Source organism: Copidosoma floridanum, unplaced genomic scaffold, assembly GCF_036245765.1.
Source record: "Copidosoma floridanum isolate Cflo_tuat_1 unplaced genomic scaffold, Cflo_Japanese_pri ptg000004l, whole genome shotgun sequence".
NCBI lineage: Eukaryota > Metazoa > Arthropoda > Insecta > Hymenoptera > Encyrtidae > Copidosoma > Copidosoma floridanum.
This window is the reverse complement of record NW_028321881.1, coordinates 31,851,906-31,877,828: the sequence shown is the minus strand read 5'-3', so window position 1 is coordinate 31,877,828 and position 25,923 is coordinate 31,851,906. Positions and strand designations below refer to the sequence as shown.

The following is a 25,923-nucleotide window of genomic DNA, read 5'->3' as shown; positions in this document are numbered from 1 at the left end:
ATCGATTTATTGAGGCGGTCCAGCGACTAACCGAGAGCTTGTTGAGTCAAGAGACTGACTTTCCATCCTTCGTTGACCCTGAAATCAAGAGTTGAACGCTTGCTCATCGAGCACAGCAGTGCTCGTCATGCTCTGCGATTTGAGGAGGGCCCTGGTCTAAGAGCGAGAGGAGGGTTACGCCTCAGGTTGCCTGCGTATCCGTTAAGGGAGTCACTACGGGTGTGAGCTCGTTTAATTAGCGTTGTACCATTTCCTGAGGTCACAGAATTTTAAAGTGCTGGAACGTGCGAGAATGAGACTTTCTAACCTTAATAAAACCAAAATAGCTGATGTAGCCGGTTTAGGTCCATGAAAGAACCACGCAAGCTTGCGCGGGACCGTGGCTTATCCCAATCGGGAGTCGATTTTTTGCATACTACGTCGCTCGAAGGCATCCCTGAGATCCTATAACCTCACTCGCAGCTCAGCGGCCCTTCATGAGAAATGACTTTCCTGTTTTTTCATAACATGTACTTACATTGTGATATATTACAGATTCCGTATCCAGCTCGAAGAACCAATGTTAAATCAAGTGTATTTATTATTGAATCGTACAGAGCTGAAACTGAATAAGATTGAAAAACACAAACAGAGATCTTCTATCTTTCTTGACTCCAGATCAGAGAGAATCTTCTTGACCGCTGGAAGCAAACTATCTTCACAGTGTATGCACGCTGCCGCCACCAGCCATCGAGGCTGTGACAATGCTCGGGTCGTGAGGCACGAGATTTAAACTGAACATCAACAAATATCTGCGGAATCAGGTTCAAAATTGACTTAAGTTTTAACACTAAAGTTGTAGAATTTTGAAAAATCTATAAAATGGCAGTAGTAGAAGTCAAATCAGTTTATTAATTAATTGTAAAATTATGACTTACGGTAGAAAAACGCATTGCTTTTAAATTTGTAATAACTTTTATAATAGTTAAATACCCCAATAATTTTCAAAGAACGCGTATAAAGGACACTAAAAAAGTGACCAAAACCTGGATGTCAAATTAATAGTTATGGATATTTAACTTTTACTGTAAAAAGGTACTTAATAACAGTTTATTTATTCAGCTGGGAATAGTTCGATTGTGATTCTATAAGAACCATTTTACTCATGAAGATTTGGACTTTAAATTTCTCGTTTATTCTACACTCATATTATGACATTGAGTGGCTTAAAAGGAACATTAACTATCGGGTACATTTATCAAGTTTAAATAAATCCTAAATCTCTGTCATCATGTTAGTATAATTGAATATGACTTTGATAGTTTTGGAGCTGAAATTCTTTTGCAAATTAAAAAAAAATACATTGTTGTACGACTTTTAGAAGCAAATATAATTTTTTATTTTTATCCCTCTGTCTTTATTTATGAACCAAAAGTTAATGCTCGAACTAACTAGCCAAGCAAGCGTAAGGCGATGGAGCAGAGCGTCGTTTGAGGGAAAATTTGATTATCACTTCGCTTCTACAGTTACCAAAAAAATTGTTTTGAACTTTATTTAAGATAGCTATTTGAGCGGAATCCGAATATCCTATTTATTCTACAAGTAAATTGTAAGAAGTCCTGCAACGTAAACGTGTATTTTATAAATGTGACGTGAGGACGACAGTGATATAATATTAATTTTTACTGTAGAGTATGAATGCAAAACATATATAATACTTGCACCCATAAATAATCTGTTTATTTTAAGTACAATGACTACTATCCGCATCAATCGGTGCCATATATCGCTTTTTACTTTTTTTAATTTTTCATATACGTTAGTGAATACCGTGACTTCTTGTTTTTCAGATTCTTTGTCTATCATTGGCTCTTCTTTCGGAAGTCTGGATCTGAATATTGATTCATGCACTCAACGTAATTTACGAACTACTTGTATTCAAGCTTTACAGATAAAGTGATCGATATATTTATTAGCATATGTACGTTAAGAGAACAAATGTACACATTCACAAGTATAGGCGTTTTTGAAAACCGCTCTTATATACTGTAGCGTAGTATCAAAAACACTTCAATAACGAGGAAAATTCAAAAGCAATGAAAAAAGGTAAAAAAAATTAGATATACATACCGCTTTTACTGTACAGTTATACGGGAAATTGCTTTAAATAAATAAGTGAGTAATTAGTACGAAATTTGAAAAGTAAGGAGACACTATTCTAATGCCACTTTTTTTACGTACTATAATAAACGCTTAGGTATATTAAAATACATATACACAATTTAAACATACTGTGCGTAAAAAAGTAATATCATATTTATTTAAATACCTTCAAACATAAAAAAGTAATGACAAAAAAAGAGCATCGCTATGATTCTTTTGGTAGCTATAAAAGCGTAATTATAATCAACTTTACTAACTCATACGATTTTGAACGCGCAAACCAAGTTTTATGAGTGTTTAACGCTCTACAGCCTTACACGAGCTTGGCTAATTGGTTTGAGTTTTGCTATAAATTACCCAGATAACATCATATTTTGAGTAACTTAATAGTTTTCTCATAGAGTAAACAAGGGGTACAGCTAACTGTAAGTAAAAGTGTCGGAGCCAGTATTCGTTTAACCCAGCCCCATGATTGGCTCCAGCATGGCTCCAGTACAGACCCCACTTGCCTTAGCCAATCACAATGATCGTTCTATAGCCCGATAGCTCCCTCCATCTCTCTCTTTGCCAACATCGCAAAATCGGAGCTCTTGTTCACTCTATGCAAATATTTCTGCGGTATTTTCTGTTCTCCTAAAAAAAAAATTATCGAATTACAACATCTGCAATTTTAAATCCGTTTTGTTAATTAATAAAGCCACAGAAATAAAACGCACAAAATAAAAAAAAATTCTCTGCTTTGAAGAGCCGTAAAACACTTTTTGCTTCAACTTTTAAAAATATTCCAGCTACAAAACTATCAAAGTCACATTTAATCATGCAAATATAATTGACGGAAATATTGCATTTATATAAACTTGATAAATGTACCCAATATTTAATGTTAATTGGAAGCAACTTAATGTCATAATAAGAGTATAAAATAAACAAAAAATTAGAAGTCTTTATGAGCAAAATGCTTTTTACAAAATAACAATCAGACCATTAACAGCTGAACAAATAAACTTTAGATATACAGTAACACTAACACTACCCGTGTGGCTGATTGAGTATGTGCGAAATAAAGATAAATAAGGTAGCTGATCCGTTGAAAAAAATCTCCCACCCACTTTTTACATAGAATGATAAGAAGAAGAAAAGTATAAACCTAATTGATTAAGTATTTCCTAATTGATTTTAGACAAAAAAAAAACTCAAGTATTCTCACTGTAAAGTATTTGTTACGTGCAGGAATCTAAAATAACGCCATCTGCATGGGAAAAAATGGCGTTACTAAATAACAGACCTGAATAAATAGCGTAACTGCAGATGTTTACCATTTTTATATTAATTTTTATGCATCTTCGACAATGACAATATTGATTTTTTGTAGTTAAGGATTTATTGTGAACGCGGAATACTTTTTTTTTAACTCTAAAACATTTGTAATGAAAATAAGTTCAGTACGACTGCCATTTTTTCCCATACAAGTGGAACTGTTTCAAATTTCTGCACATAACAAATAGTTATGCACAGATATTTTAAAAACATGACTTATGTTTGTTTATCATTGGATTCCAGAAATGCTTTCTATATACTTCATTGTTAAAAACTTTTTTTTACTTTTGTAACAAAAATTTTATGTAGACTTCCAATATTATTGCAATACCGCAAGCTTGTGAGAACCCTGCATGTTCAGTAGATAATACATTGAATACATTGAACCGTGTAAAGAGAGCACAGATTCACGAAATTAACCAAAACCAAAAATATGTCGGTAAATATTACACTCTGTCCTCAATTCTGAAGATATGCCCAGAAAAATTAAAAAGATACATGAGAATGGAAACTAGTTTTTTTAAATATATTTTATTTGAAGAGGAGAATAATCTTAATAAAATCTGGTGCAATCTGCATATAAATCCTATCTTTCCAGAAAAAAAGTTGGTTGTGATAATATGGTAAACAAAACATCTAATAAATTTTTTGTTTTGAGATTCATGATGAAGTGTATACAAAAATTTTACTTTAGAGTCGATAATATTGCATACTATAAGCTACAGCTTCTACATACAGTGAACTGGCATACTTCTTTAGAATCGATCGCTCAACAATAATTTGTATCATAAACAACTTTTCGTCAATCTACGTTTTACAAGGCTTTAAAAGCGAATAAGCTAAAAATACCTGCTGCTGACGAATTATACAATTCCCATACAGAATTTTCGTATTTTTTTGTTGGAGACGGTGCATATTCTCTAAGCCAAAATTTACAAAAGCCTTACCCTGGAAATAACTTGAATACAGAAGAAATCATGTACAACAAAAAAATATCAAAAGCACAAATACCAGCTGAGTATGGATTTGGACGATTATGCCTAAAATTGTGTATTTTTCAGAAAATAATGGGACATCTACCAGTAAAAACCGAATTAATAGGAAAAGCTGCCTGTATACTGCATAACCTGATTATCGATAAGGAAAAAGCGAAGACACCTGTTTCAGGCGATATACTTAGTTTTTAATTTACAGATGCTGACAACAGTACGTACGAAAGAAGTGTTTTCAGTGGAAACAGTAACATAGTGAGGAAAAAATTAACAAATTTTTCATTTCAAATCCGATCGACATATGTAAAGAGTAGGACTGAATACATTTTACATGAAATGAAAATAAGAAGCGTAAAAAAAACGTTTCTATATATCATGTAATAACTTGCATATTTATTCTAAGATTTTTTTCACAGTATCACATACAATTAGTTGAGTATTTAGAATTATGCTTGTTGTAGCCACCATTATTTGTTCCCCGCAACAATCTGTAATTGCCTTAATTAGGATCCGTATTGATAAAATTTTGCAAAAATCGCCATTCATCATTATAAAAAAGCCGTAATATTCAATTTCCATTGAAGTTGTGTAGCCAGCTACATTGCTTTTGTAACGTCATCCAATTTAGTACCAACATCGATATAGTGTTGTACGAATCACAAGCAGCCATCTTATTACAGCCACCAAATCAATTCTCGAAAGGCATTGTACAACCAGCAATATCGCATTTGTCACTACTTTTAGTTTCGTACCCACATCGATGTGATGATGTAAAAATTGTAATCTACCATCCTGTAAAAGTTGCGATATTGACTTTCGAATAGCGTCGTATAGGCTCCGTGCACAAAGACACTAGCGACAACTTGTGGCTGGATGGCGAGTCCACGTGGTTACGAGAATACACAGAGAAGCATGGTTGCCTACAGTCAATAATTTTTTTCATTAATATTAAGATCCTTTCTCGTAGCCCTAGCATCCCAATAAGAATCCCAAACTCCTTAACTGACGATGATATTTTTTTCAGCATGAGATTTTGCTTTAATAAGTTGTGTAAAAGACACATATGTTCCTTTGTTGCTCTTACATGTGAGCTACATTGCTCGTATATCGATATGATTCTGTGCAATCCGAAAGCAGATATCTTGTAAAAGCTGCCATATTGAATTTCAGACGGCATTTTATAGCTGACGACATTGTTCCGTACTCATTTCGTCCATCCATTCGGTACCCATATCAATGTGATCATGTACGAATCGTTATCCACCATCTTGTAAGAGCCAAAATATGCAATTTTCAACAGCGCTGCACAGCTAACTACACTACACTTACCATGGCTTTTTATTTAATACCCATGTCTGTATATATCTTTTTAAAATTTAGTATAACTTTCTGTATCGATTACCATGTTGTATATTCAATATAAACATTCTTTATGCCCAAACATATACGCACGCACACGCACGTTCACACATATACACATAGTCAAAGACTAGCATCATTCTTAGACTGATACGATTATCCTCGCAGTTCGTATTCCATTCCAAAAAAGGATCTCTATTTAACCTTCGAGATTCGAGGGTCAACCTAGTATCATACCACGGCATATTGCAGTCACCGCCGTGAGCATCGACTACCCTAGGTATATTCAGGGTCTTTCCTAAGTGTACCTTAGTGTACCTGTAGACTGATAGAATTAGATTTCACGCCATTGAAAAAAAAATTAATTCCTATAAGCAAATAAAAAATTGGATTAGCGAGATGAAAGTGGTAGAAATTGCTGCAACCAAAAACGAACCTCTGAATTTGTCAGCAAAGTGCCTAAAAAAAATGGTAAAAGTGCCAAAATCACCTAAATCGCAAATAAATCGAAAACAGTAATGGATGGAAAAAAAAGTTGAACACAAAAAAGATGCGCCTTTCCAAGCGGCACAACAGTACATACAGTCAGGAAACGAAAATATGTAATATCTATCACAAAAGTACTAAAATTTCCAACAACTAGTAGAATAATTTTCAGAAGTACCATTTGTCCATGACTATTATTATTTTTATCAATATGTCGATACGTGCAATCTTAATATTATTGAAAGCTACCCCAGATTTAAAAAAATAACTTCAATTTCTGATACTTAGTTCCGGAGATATCGTTGGTTTTACAACGTGTAGTCATTTTAAACCTACACGCTCGAAAGTGCGCTGAGCGCTCAGCGAGGAAGTGGGCGTGGCCTAATTCGGCAGCTCGCCCCACCACGCGCCGTCGACGGCTTCCTGCGAAAATCACTGTTTTTTGATACAATTTTAACAGTACTTCTAAACAAGATAGGATTATGAAATTTTAGCATGTTGAACACTAACTCTTGACAAAGAGCAGTGCGTTTGAAAAATGGCCGTAAGTGGTCTCAAAACTTTTTTAGAGCCATTTTTCGAAGGGACCATTTTTTCTTTAACACGACGGTTTGCAAAAACTATTAATTGTATCATCTTAAAATTTGCAGCATATGTTAAGGACTACGAAAGGAACATTGTATTAAATTTTCAGCTCTTCATATATAAATGGGACTGAGTTATGAATTTTTCAAAAAACGGCCAAATGTGCGGTTTTTTGCAATTTGCAAAAAAACTATTCAATGGAATTAATTTCAACAAGGCTACTTTTGTGCCGATTGGAAAGGCGCATCTTTTTTGTGTTCAACTTTTTTTTCCATCTATTACTGATTTCGATTTATTCGCGATTTAGGTGATTTTGGCACTTTTACCATTTTTTTTGGGCACTTTGCTGACAAATTCAGAGGTTCGTTTTTTGGTTGCAGCAATTTCTACCACTTTTATCTCGCTTATCCAATTTTTTATTCGCTTATAGGAATTAATTTTTTGAAAAGTCTAATTCTATTAGTCTACTGTGTACACCTTGGTTAACTGAGGTAGACATAGGTATACCTTCGTCAACCGAGGTAAGCCTCGGTAGATCTTGGTGTACATCAGTTAACCAAGAGAAGCCTTAGTACACCTCGGTGAACTGAATAAGCTTTGATAGATATCAATTTACCTTTGCTCATCCAGGCATACCTTGATTGACATAGGGAAGCTTCGGTTGACCCTTAGTAGACCTAGATACACCTCGGATAAATCGTGTTAAGCTTCGTAAAGCGTTGTAGAGCTTGGCTATATGCAGTAAGTCAGTGGAACTTACGAGAAGTTATAGTTACCCGTGGTTTGCCCTTATCCAGTGCAGTTGGTCATAGTGATGGTTACCCGCGATCAGCCATGGTCCACTGTTGTAAGCTCCGATTAAGCTTGGATTGTCATGGTCACCGACGGTAAGCACTTACGGTGAGTATCGGTCTGGCCCGGTTATTTTCGGAAACGGCTGCAAATCACGGTTACCTTTTGTAATAATATGGATATTTGTAATTTGTTTGGGTTTCCTGTAGTTGAATATGGATAAACCTCTGTGAATTCACGGCTTAACTTTACATGAGTTTGCAATGTCTACCTTGGCCGGTCTCTCTTCATCACTTCACACTTGTTACAGTTCTCACTATGAAGGCGCCCTTACTTTGTATTATGTATATTATAACGAAGGTCCGTAAGAGGTTTTTTGTGATTTTTAATGAGAAAACAATTTTTTTAAGAAGAACAAGAAACAGTATAAAGTAGTGCTTGAAAAATTGGAAGAATGAGCTTTTTCAAGTTCTAATTTATTTATAACTATGGGTAAAAAAAATAAACAAATTAAATAAGAATGATTAAAAATAGCCATTTTTCGGCATTTATTTACAGCATCTGGAATCAGGGTCCTGAGGAATACCAGTAAAGGGAAAGGGACGTATGATGGAAAAAGTCACTCCACGGTGCCGGTCAGAGAACGATCAAGATGCTTTTAATTTAACGCTGTAACACGAGGGTTGAGAAAGCACTGTGAAACGATGTCTCAGAGAAACGTAAAACTCATTGACGTGCATATCACGCACTTTTAATGGGATTTGCCCTGTGGTGATCCCCGATTTTTGCAACATTAGTACTAATCATGACTTTCCATCAGTCAGTCGATTTAAAGTTTATCCATTAACATTGTTTTTAAAAATGTGGTTGTTTTTTTTTTTCTTGGTTTTTTGGTGCTTTTTTTTGTAAGGAGTTAATGTGACACAAGCTCGTCTCATATGTATATCATACATCCCTGAATAATGAGTACTTCAAAGAAAAAAATAGTCAGTCCATATGTTTTCCATGTAAGTTTTCTTGCAGAAAAATTAATTTTGAAAGATTCAAATGTAATAATTTTTTTAATCGGAATAAACCTATATAATTACCTGAACAAAGTTTAAATGAGAAATCATAATAGCATTATAGCTATTACTGTGGTCCATCAATCGTTTTCGGCCTCTAGATTTGGGAAGCCGATCAGTTGCATTGTTAAGCTTTGAGTTAACACAAGATTCTGCCTTGTTATTCTGTTCAGCATCAGAGATATTTTTTTTTTTGTCTTTTGGAGCCTTCAAAAATTGAATACCTTCAAGACTGTGGGGCTGTAGAAAAATTTCATGAAACATTAAATGATTTTGAAAATATACATTTTAAAACAAATAGAATAAATCACATTTTTCTAAATTATTATAAAAAATTATACCTATTATAGAAATGATGCTTCTTACCATAATTAGAATATATATATATGCATATTAATTCGTTCAAATGATTTTTTTTTATTTAATTTTAAATTTAATCTGCATTTAATAAATCCTGTTTAATTTATAAGTTAGTGTAACAACACAAAGTTACAATATATAAAATAATATATATCGATTTCTAAAAATAATTTATCAATTAAATTAAATCCTTAAAGGAAATGCATTTCTACTTAGTTGAATTTTTGACTTTTCGTAAAAAATGGTAAAAAAAATACTGTTCCTAATTGCCTATCGTGGTTAAAACCATAGTTTGTAAAAAAAATTTCCTCATGAGTTTGACAAATAACATAATTCGAAATGTCGCTGCCATCAGTATTACGTGACAGCAAACGTAGCTTTACGCATTAAGTCACCTTATTTACGAATGAAAAAATTTTGGAAGTGTAAGACATAATGAAAAACAAATAACTTATTCATTGAGTCTCGTATAAATATATCAATAAGGTAAAACCAAGAAAATAATACAAAATTTTACTTGAAAAAATTTTGGAAAGAAATGAAAAAAATTGATAAACAATTATTTTGGTGCGTTTATGTTGGTTTTTTAAATTTTTTTACTGTGTGCTATCTGAAACGTTGAGGTGTCACGAATTTTTTAAAACAATTACTAACTAAAAAAATTTTTTTTTTATTCGAGACGTTTTACTTGTAGAGGGTGCTTTTGACATCTCTGAATTGTGTATGAGTTAATTTATATTTGTTTTTTTATTATTTATGTTGACTAGAGTATACAATCTTACTAATAAATAAAGCAGAAGCGCTAAAACCGTTGTAATGGCTAACCGCGATCACTACTGAACCGATTTTGCTGAAATTTTGCACACTGATTCATGATACTTCCTAGATGGTTTTAGTATAGTTTTTATCTTAAAAAATTTAATAACAATAGCAATAAATGAGCTCAAAGTTTTGCAAAAATACGCCAGCTTTTCACTTTAGTTCAGTAAAATCCGCTAGGTGGCGTCGACATAAAATCGAAGCTACCTGCAACATAATTATATAAGTGTGGTTATAATAGGCCGGAGCGTATCGAAAGTTGTACAGTCGAGCTTCGGCAGCTCGACAAACTGTGCAGAGGTTGCTGGTGATAGTCCTGCAGCTGGGTATCCCGGTTACGGACAACACTCTTCTCTAAGGAAAAGGGACCTAAGTGTCCCTTCACCCTGAATCTCGACGAGTGCGATCAAAAAAAAAAAATTAATTCTACCGATGCCGTCTGCCAGAATACCAGGAGACATATCTAGCCAGAGCACAATCTGCACCAACTCTTAAGAGTTATGTGGCAGTCCCACCATCCCACCAGGTATAGTTAGAAAATTTGTGGCTACAAATGTAAGCAAGGGAAAACAGCTCTGAGGGGCACGGGAAGCCATAACGGCTACTTTCTTGGTCGTCGCGACAAACCTATAACAGCTATAAAGGAAAAAAAACTTGAGCCAACGGGACAGCCTCCACTGGACAAGTATCACTAAACAATCTCCCCATCTAAGATCACCAAAACAACTGAATCTGCAAATAAAAAAGGTGCTTTAGACACCAACGTCTTCGACGTTATACCGGGAGACGTTGGGAAAGAGCACTACAACTAGCCCCAAAGCTTCGGACTTTGTAATTTTTCTCCCAATCAGTCTGGGTCTTCAACAGTAAGCCAGAGAAGATCACCCTGAGGTATCCAGGCAGTCACAATTGCTGTTAACTGCAGTCAAGAAAGAGTTAACTTAAGAAGCTCACTGGTCTTTTTTAGGGCCATCGGACGTCGAACTACCTTGCCAACAAATGTATTAAAATTAACAAAGTTGACTGAAAATAGCCTTTAGGGGTCATAAAAGTCGTAAGCATGCCAATAGTCGCAAAAGAGTATATTGGAAAGAAAACTTCAAATGTATCTAATGAATACAATTTGAGGCGTCAAGAAACTGACGTAGAAAATTTATCGAGATTGAAACAGCAGCGTCAAAATCGACAACTTAAGAGTCTATTACGTGAGAGATCAGCTTTTCATTGTACCCTCACAGCAATCTCTGAAATCTTTAAAGATCCTACTTCAGATTTTTAAATAAGTAGAAAATGTATTTCTGTTTTTGTGGCAATAAAAATGTTGGGTTTAAGGTCCAGGACTTTGTTGCTCTGGTTATAAAATTGTGAGATATGAGAAAAAAAAATTTTTTTTTAATATAAATTTTTTGGGGGTTTAAAATCTTAACAGCTTTGAAAAATAGCCCTTTTTGTGAATTACACAGAAAAAACTGTAAATCAACAACTTCTTATAGCCATCGATTATTTTATGGCATAAAGAACGCACGGTACTTTACAGCATAATTATTTTTTTGAATTTTTACACCTTATTATTTGACCAAATAAACTATATGGATTCCGAAAAAATATGTTTTTAATAAGAAGATTTTTGTTCTGAGATGTATCGGGAATATGTGTAAAATTTTCTAACTAAAAATGTTTCACATTACATGTCAACACACTACGGTGTTTTATTTAGTAAGTCTCGGGCGAAGCCGAGACGGGGGGCTGCTAGTATTACATAAAACAGTAGCAAACAATGTTGCATCTGTAATCCTGCGGATATCAGTTTAATTATCTGTTCAAGAGATAGCACAAATCTACTCATTATAAGGATTACTTTGTCTAAATATCATTACAAATTATAACTTTTTACAAAAATCGTTAGCAAAGCATGTAACAATAATTTACCCGCCATAAGGTATCATTAAAAAATATGTGTAACATGAAGGAATCCATTTAATTTATAAGAATAAATAGAATTCAAAAATAAAATGTAAAACTACATTTAAAGATTTATGAATCAACTTTATTCATTAATTTTTTTTTAATATCAAATCACTCGGCTCATTGAAAAGCTTTAGTGCAGTAATAAAGCAGCTTCTGTTACTTACAGTTTTGTATAATTTCGGTAATTGTATTATTTTTTTGCGAGTAATTTTATGAGAGTTAGATTACTTTATACTTAATTCTTTTTAATATAAGCGTGTTACGTTCAAACTTCTATAAGTAAAGAGTGGAACTCGTAGATTCGTTTTACAAACAAATAAATTTAATTTTTGTTCATTAAGAACCAGCCGTCGGCCCAAAGGCCTTATTTGCTTTTACTTACAGTATACTTTTGATTTAAATCGTTGACTCGGCGTAGTGGTGTTAGGTTTCACCAAGCAATATATCGATGGCCCGGAGGAAGAAAAGCTTAACTCAGATTTCTCCATGTTATTTTAAATAGCTAAATCTGAGCTAAGCTTTTCTTCGCCCGAGCCATCGATAAATGGAGGGGTGTACGCCGAGGTAACGTTGACCTACTGTTTGAGTTTATGTCATACGGTAGTAGCATATCTTATAGTCAATTTATAGTGGAGATGTATCAATGTATACTTGAAAAATCCCCACGTATGTCTTTAATGGCACGTATCAAATGGGGTTGGAGTAGACCTGCTCACAGTTCGTTTTCTCCCAAAAAAGGGAATAGCACTTCGTTTGACTGTGTAAGAGTATTCCAGCTTGGACTACTACATGACAGCGGTGCCAAGCCAAAGCGTCGGCCGATACGTAGTGTAAGATGTATAACACATAACGGCTTCGTTACCGTATGTGCGTTCACTGTACAGACGCTACTATAACAGAGAGTGATTCGTAACTACGGAGGAGTAAACGCATTGTATACGTTCTCTCACTCTCATTAGTAGAAGCAGTAGCAGCCGAAGTAATAGCAGTGGTGGCAACGGTAGCGACAAAAAAAAAGAAGTGTTTACCGTAGCGATGCAGCTTATCAAAAAAAAAAATGCACGAACTTCGCGAGTCTTTCTCTCTCTCTCTCTCTTTCACGGCCGAATCATACCTTGACGCTTGCAGCAACGTCGTGATGTCTTAACAACTGCTTGCGATCGTTCGCGGTCTGCGCAGTTGCGCACGACTACTTGCGAGCGCTAGTGTCGCTTAGTATATGCTTTCATATGCGTACAAATGCTCGCAAGCGCTAGCATCTTGAAGCCTCCAGCGCCCGATTACATCCCGAGTTGATACGAATTATATTATAACTAAAAACTATCCGTCCATCAAAATTCAGATAAGACGTTTTGTGAATATGACAAGAGGAGCTTGTATGTCGTTTATGTGTGCGCGTGTGTGTATTAGCTTAAAGGTGAATGCTTCATAATATGCTGACATAGAATACGGCCAGCCTCATTGTAAAAATGCATGTATGTATGAATGAATAGTTACTTGCTCATTAATTTTTTAATTTTGATAATGTATACTAATTAAAAATTTGTAACCCACACATTACTTCATTATATTCGACATTGATTGTAAAATCCTCAGAAGGATTAATTTCGAAATTGTAAACTTACTATCACAATTGAACTTATATTTGGCGTTCTTATTTTGCTGATTTGAGCTTTCATCATCACTGACCCAAAAACTCAATCGCACTTGTCAGAAAATGCGATTGGTACTGTTGTATTGTTATTTCCTAATATGTAAAATCATAACATGTAACATCATCATGCAACTGTCAACGCAGTCTGCAAGAACATCGCTCATTGGTTGACCTAATTCAACCAAAGGCCTTTTTTACTCGCTCTGATGCTATAAAAACACACCATCAAGAGGAAAAAGTGCTCTCTTTACGCCTGTCACCTGTCCTCTAAAGTTTTAGTCAACTTATGACTCGCGACTTGTGAGTACCTTATACACGTAAGGCATAACGTGTTGGCTGAGGCAACTCAAGTGCGTATCGAGAACATCAAAAGTATCGGACTACGCTAAGGAGCGAGGTACAGCGAAGGAGGCCCGCCGAGAATAATTCCGGCGATAGCAGCAGAAGCAGAAATCGCAACATCCTTACTGGCCACGAACTCCTTCGTGTAGTTTAAGGAAATACTGGCGGTTACAGCACGAAGCTTTAGGAAACTCCGAAGCAGCAGTAAAAATAGTCAGTGATAGATGTAAGTAAAATATCAGTAATAAAATATACGTTGAACCTTGTTATAGTGACCCGATTGAATTTTATTTAAAAGAATAAATTATTATTAAATTGCTTTAATAAAGAAATACATTAATTACCCATATTATTTAATTAAAGATCATTATTCAATGAAAAAAAAAAAAATAATAAAATAAAATAAATAAAGCTCACGAGCTGAATTCTAAGAACCCCACACATGACACTTTAATAAAACAGTTGAGACCTTACTCTGAACAAGTCTGGTCATAACATTCCTAACACCTCTAGCCTGAGTCCGCGTTTTTGCTCCAAGCGTTCCAAACGCATCAACTGCGTGCTCCTAACCAGGTAACCCAAAAAAACCGTAAGAGAGCCTGCTATGAAGTTTCTTATAATACGATAATAAAAAGTATCTACCCTCTTATCTTTTTGTTGGAGCGCTTTTGTTGGAGGTTGCACGCATAGTTCGAGTTTGTTTCAAAAGAAGTAAGTTATTGTCACGCGATTGCGTAAGCAGATGTACCGCTCGATGCTTCGAAATCGCTGAGCTTTTGCTTTTTATAAATTTAAAATGAAACTCTGTGTTTTGAAGTAATGAATATTAAGTTGATGACATGGGATGTCACAAGCGCTAGGATTTGAATGCAAAACTTTGTTTTATAGATACAGGATTATGTTGTATAAACTTATTTTTACTTCACTTCCGATATCCTTTTTTGAATTCTATGTAAAGTTTCTATTATATTGCTGTACACACCACCTAATGCAACAATGCCATAATTTAATGTACTGTAAAAAAAGGCATAATATACTTTTTTTTTAAGTATTGAGCTCCATGTATTTAGAGATTTTATAAAATGTATAGATCAAGTACTTAGTTCTTTTTTTATTATATGTTCTATGTGCTTGTTCTATTCAATATTGTAGTTGAAGATAAGCCTAAATACTTAAAGTAATCGCTATTGGTTTGCTTAGGTCTAACTTTTCATATCAAATTTAGTTACATAACTTAGTGCATTCTTTGTTCCTTTATTCTTCGTGAATCCAAGTTGGTTGTCTGATACTATTTTATTCTTATTAAGGAGGTTTGGGAAAAAAGTTTATGTTATATTTAAGCATTTTAGGAACGCACATGAATTTTTCTAGATTTTTCACCAGGGAAAATTTTCGAGAAAAAAATTATGAAATATTGACAAATTAACGCGGTCTCTTATGAGAGAGCAAGGTAAGGATTGTCTTTTAATTGAAATTAAGGTATATTCTTAATGTGTTGAAATAAAAAAAATGTTTTCATAGATAACTTGTGTTGGAAATGAGAGCGACCGACAGTAGGCCCGGCTTTTGTGTACATTGTATACACTTGTAGTCTCTGTCGGCCCAACGCTCTGTGCGTGTGCGCTTGGTCGACTTGGCGCGCTGCAGGTGTGTGTGTGCGTATTCACACGGCAAGCCTTGTATACTGTAAGCACCAGATTATACTCAGCTCTCGTCGAAGAAAGACTCTCTTAATTTACGTATCCAAACTCTAGCATTCAAAGGTGCATACATCACCTTAAATGCTAGTGTAAATCTTCTGATTAACTCTCGCAATACAGTGGACAAAACTCAGTTGTGCAGTGCAGTGCACTTAGTGCTTTGTTTAAGTTGCTCACTGCATAATCTGCAGACCAGCTCAAATAGTTTATCTCATCGAACTACCAGTGATTATCAACAGCAAGACTCAGTGAAACTCTTGTGTGTTTCCACAGGCAGTAATTGTGCATTTCTACAGACAGTGGTTTTTTAGTTAATCAATATTTCAATCAGTTATACTATATCAGTGCTTCCATTTTCACATTTATTTCGTGTAACTTTCAAACTCTCTTGCGAGCTCAAGGCCAGTGCGTGTTTACATATTGTATTATTCAACTTGACTCTTTTCTTTCTACATTCTTCGCCTTTATATATTTTCAATAGTTCATTGCTTTAAGACTATAGACAGTATTTATTTTCTCCTGTATAATTTTGACCTTTACAATTTTTATGAATATTAACTGTATTTTCTTGGCCTTTGAGTGACATTAAAAGTTGTTATTTTCATGCTGTTTAATTTTATTGTGTTTTATTGTGTCTTCCCAATTACCCTATCCGAGCCTAGTGTGTGCTAACGCACACGCCTCGAACATTGTGGTCCTTCGAGCCGGATCGGGGTGATTGGGGAGTGATCCGGTGGCAGTGCGCGATGGAAGAGACAAGATAACTCATCCACATCTAGTATGACTCAATCCAAACCGAGCAAAGCTCAGCACGCTCATACAGGTCAAACTCATCCGCTCGGCAACACTCAACCGGGCAGCAACGCTCAGCAGAATCGGGTTGGGAGTTCGGCTCGGTCGCAGGATGATAGACTGGCTTCTCCAGTGTTTCCGTACACGTACTGCAACCAGCAACACTTTATTGCTAGCAGTCCGGCATTCGCGGCCCTCTCCATTGACCAACGATACCAATTCGTGAATGAAAAGCCTTTGTGCTTCAACTGTTTGGGCCGCCATGCTGCTGCTAAGTGTATGAACACGAAGAGGTGCCAAACCTGTGGTAAGGCTCACCATACCATAATTCACGGCGCTCGGTTGTTGCAACCGATCAGCAGGTCGGCGTCTCAGCCGACTCAACATCAAGAATAGAAAATCAGCGCAGTCATCAGACACACTCATCGTCGAAACTCCACATCTAGTAATACTCATCCCTGAGTCAACACCAAGTCAAACTCAACAAGGATCACATCGTCCAACCAAACATCTAGTCACTCATCTATCTTGTTGCCAACAGCAGTAGCCCAGGTACGTGCTCCAGCTGCACATCATCATCTTAGGCTTCTGATCGATCAAGGTTCAGAATTATCATATATTTCGGAAGATGCTGTGAAGCGTCTGCAGCTGACGCGCACGAAGTCCAACATCTGTATCCTGGGCATTGGAGGCATCGTAGTCAGTAAAGCACTTGGTAAAGTCGAACTCAGATTGTCTTCATTATATTCTGACTCCAGCGTCGATGTGGTGCTCCACGTCTTGCCTAGAGTAACAGCTCCACTACCATCTTTTCAATGTAAGACAAGATCGTGGCTGCATACGGAGTTTCTGGAGTTAGCTGACCCCCATTTCTATCTGCCACAAGACATAGACTTGCTACTTGGCACTGACTACTATTCAGCTATAATCACCTCAGATTTGCTCAGAGGTTCTTTATTAGAACCTATCGCTCAACGTACACTGTTTGGTTGGATTTTATTGGGTTGCGTTAACCAGCCTGTTACAAAGATAACTCGTCACACTCACCATATCGTTTCAAAAATAGAAGATAAACTTCAGGAATTACTCATCAACTCTGGATTCAAGAAGAGGTCCCTTTAAAGTCAAGCTCGCAGCTTACACCAGAGGAACAGGAGTGTGAGGAACATTTCGTGCGAACTCACTCTTGGGATAGCACCGGAAGATAAGTGGTGAAACTTCCTCTGAAGCAATCTCCATCTCTGCTGGGCAACTCAGTCAACCGTGCTCGTAAATGCTTCGATCGCACGGTGGCCAGGCTCAAAACAGACGACAAGTACGACAAGCTCTATACAAATTTCATGAACGAATATTTGAGTCTTGGCCATATGCGACCGGTGCCTGCTGATGAGCTCAACATCAAGCCTCATTTTTATCTGCCTCATCACGGCGTATTGAAGGAAGATGGAGACAACGCCAAAATTAGGGTGGTTTTCAATGGATCAGCCCTTACTTCCTCTGGACATTCACTCATCAGCATAACTCACACGGGACCTAATCTACTGCCCAACATAACAGATATACTCTTCTGATTACGCACATTCAAATAGACTTTCTCTGCGGACATCTCCAAGATGTATCGTCAGATCAAGGTTCATCCAGACGATTGGGATCTTCAGCGAATCATCTGGCATAGCAAAACTCACGAGGAAGCTCACTTTCAGCTCACCACAGTGACTTACGGGACGAGGCTTGCTCCATTTCTGGCCGCACGCTCACTGCTGCATCTGGTGAAGGATGAAGGGCACCATTACCCCCAGGCGGCCTGGATTCTCACCAGCGGCAGATATGTGGACGACATTTTGGTGGAGCGGAGACTCCAGATGAGTTGAACGAGCAGGCCCTCCAACTCAAGGAGCTGTGCATGGCGGGCGGATTGCCCCTGGCTAAGTGGCACTCAAACTCGCCAGGATTCAGTTACTACAACTCCAGTGAAGAATCAGCACTCTCTCTCGATGACTGTGATGCTAAAGTACTCGGGATAGTTTGGAAACCACTTTCAGACAATCTTACTTTTCAGTGCACACTCAAGCCTCTCAGTCAAACTCCAACGACGAGAACAATTCTTTCAGAAATATCTCAAATCTTCGATCCTCTTGGAATAGTTGCTCCAGTGATTGTTGCAGCCAAACTTATCATTCAGGAATTGTGGCTACTCAAAATTACATGGAATACACCCATACCAGATGCTCTCGCTCAGAGGTGGCTACAAATACGAGATGATCTAGCCAAACTCTCCGGAGTGACGGTTCCTAGATGGCTTGGAGCACATCCTTCTTCTGCAGTGGAACTCCATGGCTTTGCTGATGCGTCTTAGGATGCTATGGGTGCTGTGATTTACCTGGTGATAAAGTCAGACTCAGCCACGTCAAGCTCATTCGTCTGCTCCAAGACGAAAGTATCACCACTGAAGAGGATGTCAATACCAAGGTTGGAGTTGACAGCAGCTCTCATCCTGGCTAAACTCACTAATTATGTCACCGACCAACTCACACTCAATATCAGCAACATTCACTTATGGACAGATTCGTCAGTCACACTCTATTGGATTTCTTCTCATCCAAATAAGTGGAAGGATTTCGTCAGGAATCGAGTTGCAGCAATTCAGGATCTGGTCCCTGCCGCACATTGGAGACATGTCCCTGGAAAGGAGAATCCTGCTGACTGTGCTTCTAGAGGGATTCTCACTTCACAATTGATTGAGCATAGGCTCTGGTGGCATGGACCAGAGTGGATGATACAACCCCAGGATGGTTGGCCTCTGCAGCTGAGTAACGTCGAGGTGGAGGATGAGACAGAGGCGCGTCAGGTGTCAGCATTGGTGTCATCAGTCTCGGACTCGGAGTTCCTACTCAGGCTCACTCAGTCCAGCTCCACATTGCACAAACTCTATCGTATCACAGCCACCCTCTTACTTGCTTGTGCCAAGTTAAAAAGCCTTACTCATACACCAGGAATTATCCGTAGCTGTCACTGCAGAACTCATCACTCAAGCTAAGCTCTTACTCATCAGATTAACTCAACTGGAATGTTTCAAGGAGGAAACCAAGATGCTCAAATCAGGTTCTCTCCCAAAGGGCCATCTTTTCCACCGGTTGATGGCATATACTGATGATGCTGGCATACTGCGTGTGGGAGGCAGACTCATGAATGCCAAGCTCAGACCTGATGCAAAACATCCTGCTTTACTTCCTTGTCAAGCTCAATTCACCAGTTTGGTTATCGATCAGGCTCATCGACAAACTCTACACGGAGGAACTCAGCTCACTCTTAGCAAAACTCGTCAAGAGTTTTGGATAATCGGTGGAAGGGCCCCCATCCGATCCAGAATCCTCTACTGTGTCAAATGTGCCAGGTACCGGGCACAAAGAGCACAACAACTCATGGGACAGTTACCCGAGGCTAGGGTGACTCCCTCCAGACCGTTTGCTCACACAGGTATCGACTACGCAGGTCCGATACATCTCAAATCTTGGCGCAGCAGAGGGTCGAAGATATACAAGGGTTGGATGTGTGTGTTCGTGTGTTTTTCGACCTCTGCTGTGCATTTCGAAGCAGTGACAGATTACTCTACCAAAGGATTCTTGTCAGCGTATTGGCGATTTGTCTCACGTCGGGGACGTCCATTTAAGTTGTATTATGATTGTGGGACGAACTTCGTTGGTGCAGACAGGGCTTTTCAACAGTTATACTCAGAAGCAATCAGTCAAAATTTTCATCTATCAGCCATGCTCGCCCAAGATGGAACGTCATGGCACTTCAACCCTCCAGCTGCTCCTTACATGGCAGGAAAATGGGAGGCAGTAGTGAAGTCGATGAAACACCATCTCCATCGGACTATGGGAGAGACTCTTTACACGCTTGAAGAGATCACGACGTTGCTCACTCAAATCGAAGCAATACTTAACTCTAGACCACTAGAACCACTTACCAATGATCCAGAGGACTGAGACACGCTCACTCCAGGACACTTCTTAGTCGGATCGGCGCTAACTCACCACCAGAAACGTGCTTGTTGGATTTACCTCCAGCAAGGCTCACTCGCTGGCAGCTAATCCAAGCTCAAAAACAAAGGTTTTGGAAGCAGTGGTCTACACAGTACTTGCTTAGATTAAACTTCATCTCCAAGTGGCATACTCCAGCTCATGACATCAAGACAGGCTTATTGATGCTTATAACTAGTGAGACTATACCACCAAGAAAGTGGCCGCTGGCCAGAGTCGTCAACGTCCACCCAGACAAGGATGGCCTGGTTAGAGTGGTGACTCTCAAGACCTCAGTGGGTGCGCTCAGGAGACCAATTCACAAGTTGGTGCCACTGCCGGTCTACAGCTGTTGTCAGCCGTTGACTGACGGCGGGCGGAATCTTGGAAATGAGAGCGACCGACAGTAGGCCCGGCTTTTGTGTACATTGTGTACACTTTTAGTCTCTGTCGGCCCAACGCTCTGTGCGTGTGCGCTTGGTCGACTTGGCGCGCTGCAGGTGTGTGTGTGCGTATTCACGCGGCAAGCCTTGTATACTGTAAGCGCCAGATTATACTCAGCTCTCGTCGAAGAAAGACTCTCTTAATTTACGTATCCAAACTCTAGCATTCAAAGGTGCATACATCACCTTAAATGCTAGTGTAAATCTTCTGATTAACTCTCGCAATACAGTGGACAAAACTCAGTTGTGCAGTGCAGTGCACTTAGTGCTTTGTTTAAGTTGCTCACTGCATAATCTGCAGACCAGCTCAAATAGTTTATCTCATCGAACTACCAGTGATTATTAACAGCAAGACTCAGTGAATCTCTTGTGTGTTTCCACAGGCAGTAATTGTGCATTTCTACAGACAGTGGTTTTTTAGTTAATCAATATTTCAATCAGTTATACTATATCAGTGCTTCCATTTTCACATTTATTTCGTGTAACTTTCAAACTCTCTTGCGAGCTCAAGGCCAGTGCGTGTTTACATATTGTATTATTCAACTTGACTCTTTTCTTTCTACATTCTTCGCCTTTATATATTTTCAATAGTTCATTGCTTTAAGACTATAGACAGTATTTATTTTCTCCTGTACAATTTTGACCTTTACAATTTTTGTGAATATTAACTGTGTTTTCTTGGCCTTTGAGTGACATTAAAAGTTGTTATTTTCATGCTGTTTAATTTTATTGTGTTTTATTGTGTCTTCCCAATCACCCTATCCGAGCCTAGTGTGTGCTAACGCACACGCCTCGAACAACTTGGTATCTTTATCCTTATTGATCGACTCGATAGAAAATTTTGAGTTTTACTAATCCACTTTCATTACTTCTAAAAGGCCCATGCTGCATTCCTTGTAGTCTAGTTAAATAAAAGAAAGGTGTTGGTATTACTGTATTCTGTTGAAACGTAGAAAATGCAGTAATATAATGTTGCGAATGCCATCTGCCACTTTTTAGTTGGTTCTCTTTTGCTGATATTTCATTTGGTTTATATTCATATATAAGACCTTTTAGAATGTCGTTTTTTTCCTTTATCTCTTCATTTAAAATTTTTAACGACGTATTTTCTGTTCTAAGCACCTCAAATTCTGCATCTTCATTAATGATAATAGTATACGATCAATGATAGTAGTATTAATTGCTTATTGTGCCCTGTTAATCATTTCCTTAAGCAACTTGTTTCTTATTTCATCAGTTTTTTTGAAAATTTTACTTGTTTAATAATGATTTTTGGTGAAATGTTTGGTTCTTGATCTTCTAAGTTTGTGGTTATGTTTACATCATTCTGTTCTGGGTATATCACAAACACTTCACCCACATATTTACCGCCTAAGTATTTATTAAAATCACTACGATGAAACGTTTTTTCACGTACAACACACATAACAATAGCACATTTTACTTTAAGGTGACATAAGTTAAATGTTTCGTCACCTTTATCAAGAGGTACTTCCACCCCCGTCGCCATCTTGGCAAAAAAAAAGTTGGCCTAGTGATTATATTCAGATACAGGCAATTTTTTATACAAAAACTTAATGTGTAAATTTAAATACGCCAGTATTGTTTAACCATCCAAATAAAAGTGCAAGCTGTCAAAATTGTTTTGTTTGATTGAAGTTAACTTCGAGTTGGAATTGAAAATTAAAATTGGAGTCAACTTATCTAAGGATTTAAGTTTAATGTCTACGGAAAAAGAGACTTTTATATTACTTCAGTCATATGATAATTATTTTTATATTTTTATGTTTTATTTTGTATCAAATATCATTCTTTTTACTTTTTATCTTTATCTGACATGTATTGAATTAAAAACATTTATTATCATGAATTTTTTCGTGAATTTTTAACGAATTTTCATCTCCATAACCCATAAAACAGTATTTAAATTCAAACAATTAAATAGATCGGAAATAACGTTTTGTCAAATAGTTTACTTCCTTCTTTAAATGGATAATATGATAAATGATATAGATAATTGCTTTTAAAAATATATTTCAACGGCATATTTTTATGTACCGTATGTGTACTTATTCAGTTATATATTCATTTATTTCTCCTTCATTATAAATATTTTTAATTTGACTTTCAAGTGTAGCTTTTATTTTGCTCTTCGTGATTATACTGCTTTATTGTATACGCAGAAAAAAGCTACAGGAATTTTTACTGTAAAAGCAACGGTAAAGTTGAGACTGAAAATTTTAACTATAATTTTTACTGTACTGTTTAGTAAATTTTACCTCAGTGTTACAGTAATTTATTCTTTACAGTAAAATTTATCCTTATTTACTATACTTTTTACCCTGAAACTTCGGTAATTTTTCCCCCTACTAAAAAAAAATGTGACATCAGTTGTCGATAATACAGATAATACTTACATGATAAGTAATAATGTAAGTATCTGTATTATCGATCACTAATGTATTTTTTTTTTAATAAGGGGAAAAATTACTGTAGTTTCAGGGTTAGAAGTATAGTAATTAAGGATAAATTTTATTGTAAAGAAAATATCACTGTAAAGCTACGGTGAAATTTAAGGAACATTACAGTAAAAATTATAGTTGAAATTTTCAGTCTCAACTTGACCGTTGCTCTTACAAAAAAATTCCTGTAGTTTATTTCTGCGTGTATTATATTCTGCCTCCAAACTTCAAACTGCATTTTTTTGTAATGCCTCTATTCATATGATGCTCTTCAAGTTTTCATTTTTTTCAATGTCATTGCTTTACTTGATGATTTAAATTTTTTTGCATTTAACCACTTCTTGATTTCACTTTTTATTTATCTTTTATGCCTTGTGAGGGACTAAGATTGCTCATTATTGAATACCAAAGTATATAAATATTCATTATTTTACCTTATTCAGTAAGCTTATTTGTTATTTTTGGACAAAGTATAATATACTGTTGAATTTTTATACATTTCTAATAATACAATCAGTAAATATATAGAATTTAAGAAAAAAATCATCGTGACGTAGCAATACCTCCATGGTGATATGAAAACTTGCTCACATATTGTTTTTTGTAATATTATAACCTACTTGACTTTGAGATTCCTGAAGAGGAGTTCTAAGGACTTAACTAATAATAAAACGTTGATATACTCACACAAATCTCTTGCTCTTCCATCTTTTCTTCATAGATCTACAATGATTTTTGCCTTTTGTATAAAATCACCTTTGGCGGTGTGAAATATGAAACAGTAGTGATTTTTTTTGTTTAGAGAAAGTGCAGTTATATAGTTAGGAACCGCAGAGCAATTATTAAAAATAGCTCATCGTGAAATTATAACTTCAAGTTGGAATTAAAAATTAAAATTGAAGTCAACTTATCTAAGGATTTAAGTTTAATGTCTACGGAAAAAAAGACTTCTATATTACTTCAGTCATATGATTTAAATTTTGCAAAATCTAATATTTTTTACATTAAAATGAATTATTAATAATTAATTATCGATTTATTATAGGTGTAAATCTATTAGTATTATATTAAAATAGCAGTGAAATAATAGAAAAATATACTTTGTTTTGTATATTTAGAATAAAAGCATTTCAATTATTTATTTATGTATTCCCCAGGCAAAGTTTTGTTCACAAATTATGCTAAAGAAAGCAGAGCCTTAACTACTACTATTAAGTGGCAGCGGCAAAAGAAGGGGCCTGCCGCTACTAACAAATTCTAATGAAAGTCTCTTAAATACGAATATGTTTTGAACGCTTATTATATCACTCAGAAGCGAGTTTCATAGTCTATTTAAACGAAGTAGTACTAAATAAAGTATATGTAGATGAAAAAACAAAAAGAACAGCAATGAAGAACAAACGGTAACAATATCAATTGAATTTTATTACAACAAAGAAAAAGTAGTATCATGTTAAACTGGTATGCGCACCTTTTTCAACGAGAGCCAGCAAAAATTCAAGTCTTTCGTCAGCTTGCAGGCCGTCCTGCCACTACCCGATCGTATTTTGTTTCACGGCAGTGCGTTGTTACGAGTTACGACTCTTGCATATTCATACAAATACACACACTGACATAAAAAGTAGATAAATGAATACTTCAATTCTAAGAACACATTTCACAATTCTTTGGTGATATTAAAGTTAATTGTATAAAACTTTAACATATATTATAGTATTTTTAACAATTGCGTGAAGACGACTGGAATGGGCAGTGATTTTTCATAACTGCTGCTACGGACACAAATTGTAGAATATAAAATACAGCATGAAATGATCTCTCAGCCTAGTGGCCCCAGACCTACCAACACATTCAGGCATTCACAAATGCAAACAAAACTTGAAATTTTTAATTCATCCTAGTCATTCCTATAATAAAGTGAAAATGAGTGTACGGTTGCCTGATCGTTGTTCTAATGTATACCCTGAACCGAATTTTAAATTATGAAAGCATAATTTTCTGAGACGTCACAAATTACGATACATTCTTCTCTCAGTTTGTTTTTAATCTCATTTAAGAGATCCCTTTGTTGGTTAACCAAAAATGAATGAATCAACAGTTTTTGCAAGCCTTCACTTATCTTCTGTAAAAATTCATCAAGTGGAGATATTAGGGTCTGCAATGAGGTTCTTTCAACCGTAACCCATTGTTTTTAGGTAACAATTTGAATACATTTTTTTTGATAATTTCCTCCAGTTGCTCAATAACATTCGTCACGCCTAGGCACTTCTTGCAAGAAATCAAATAACAATCAGTCGTTTTGTTTTATCATACCTTGCGATCCAAACAATCCTTATAATTGATCAAAGGCAGCTCAGAACTGGAAGTAAGTGATTTAAAATTGGCACCACTCACTAATGAACTAACATTTTAATGTATAGGACATACACAAACAGAGTGAATACCAGAAGCACCTGCCAAAATCAATATTTCGGCCTTAAGCTAGCAAACTTTGAGAAACTACATTTTATAGTTGGATACGTACTAATAAAAATTTCATAACATTCTTTTAAATTATTTAATACTAGTCTTTTTTGAATAAGTACCGATTTGCCGTCTACTTTTATCGAAATGTAATCTTTTTT

The 25,923-nt window shown here is 36.2% G+C and overlaps 1 protein-coding gene across 6 annotated transcripts in view; it reads right to left on the bottom strand.

The window, feature by feature from the left end:
• Window positions 1–25,923, bottom strand: part of ash1 (histone-lysine N-methyltransferase ash1) — a 403,336-nt gene that overhangs the window by 36,137 nt on the left and 341,276 nt on the right. For all 6 annotated transcript variants that reach the window (XM_089595732.1, XM_089595729.1, XM_089595737.1 and 3 more), the window contains one exon: window positions 8,762–8,977. In XM_089595732.1, the coding sequence (XP_089451858.1) occupies window positions 8,762–8,977 (216 nt within the window). The remainder of the gene's footprint in view (window positions 1–8,761; window positions 8,978–25,923) is intronic.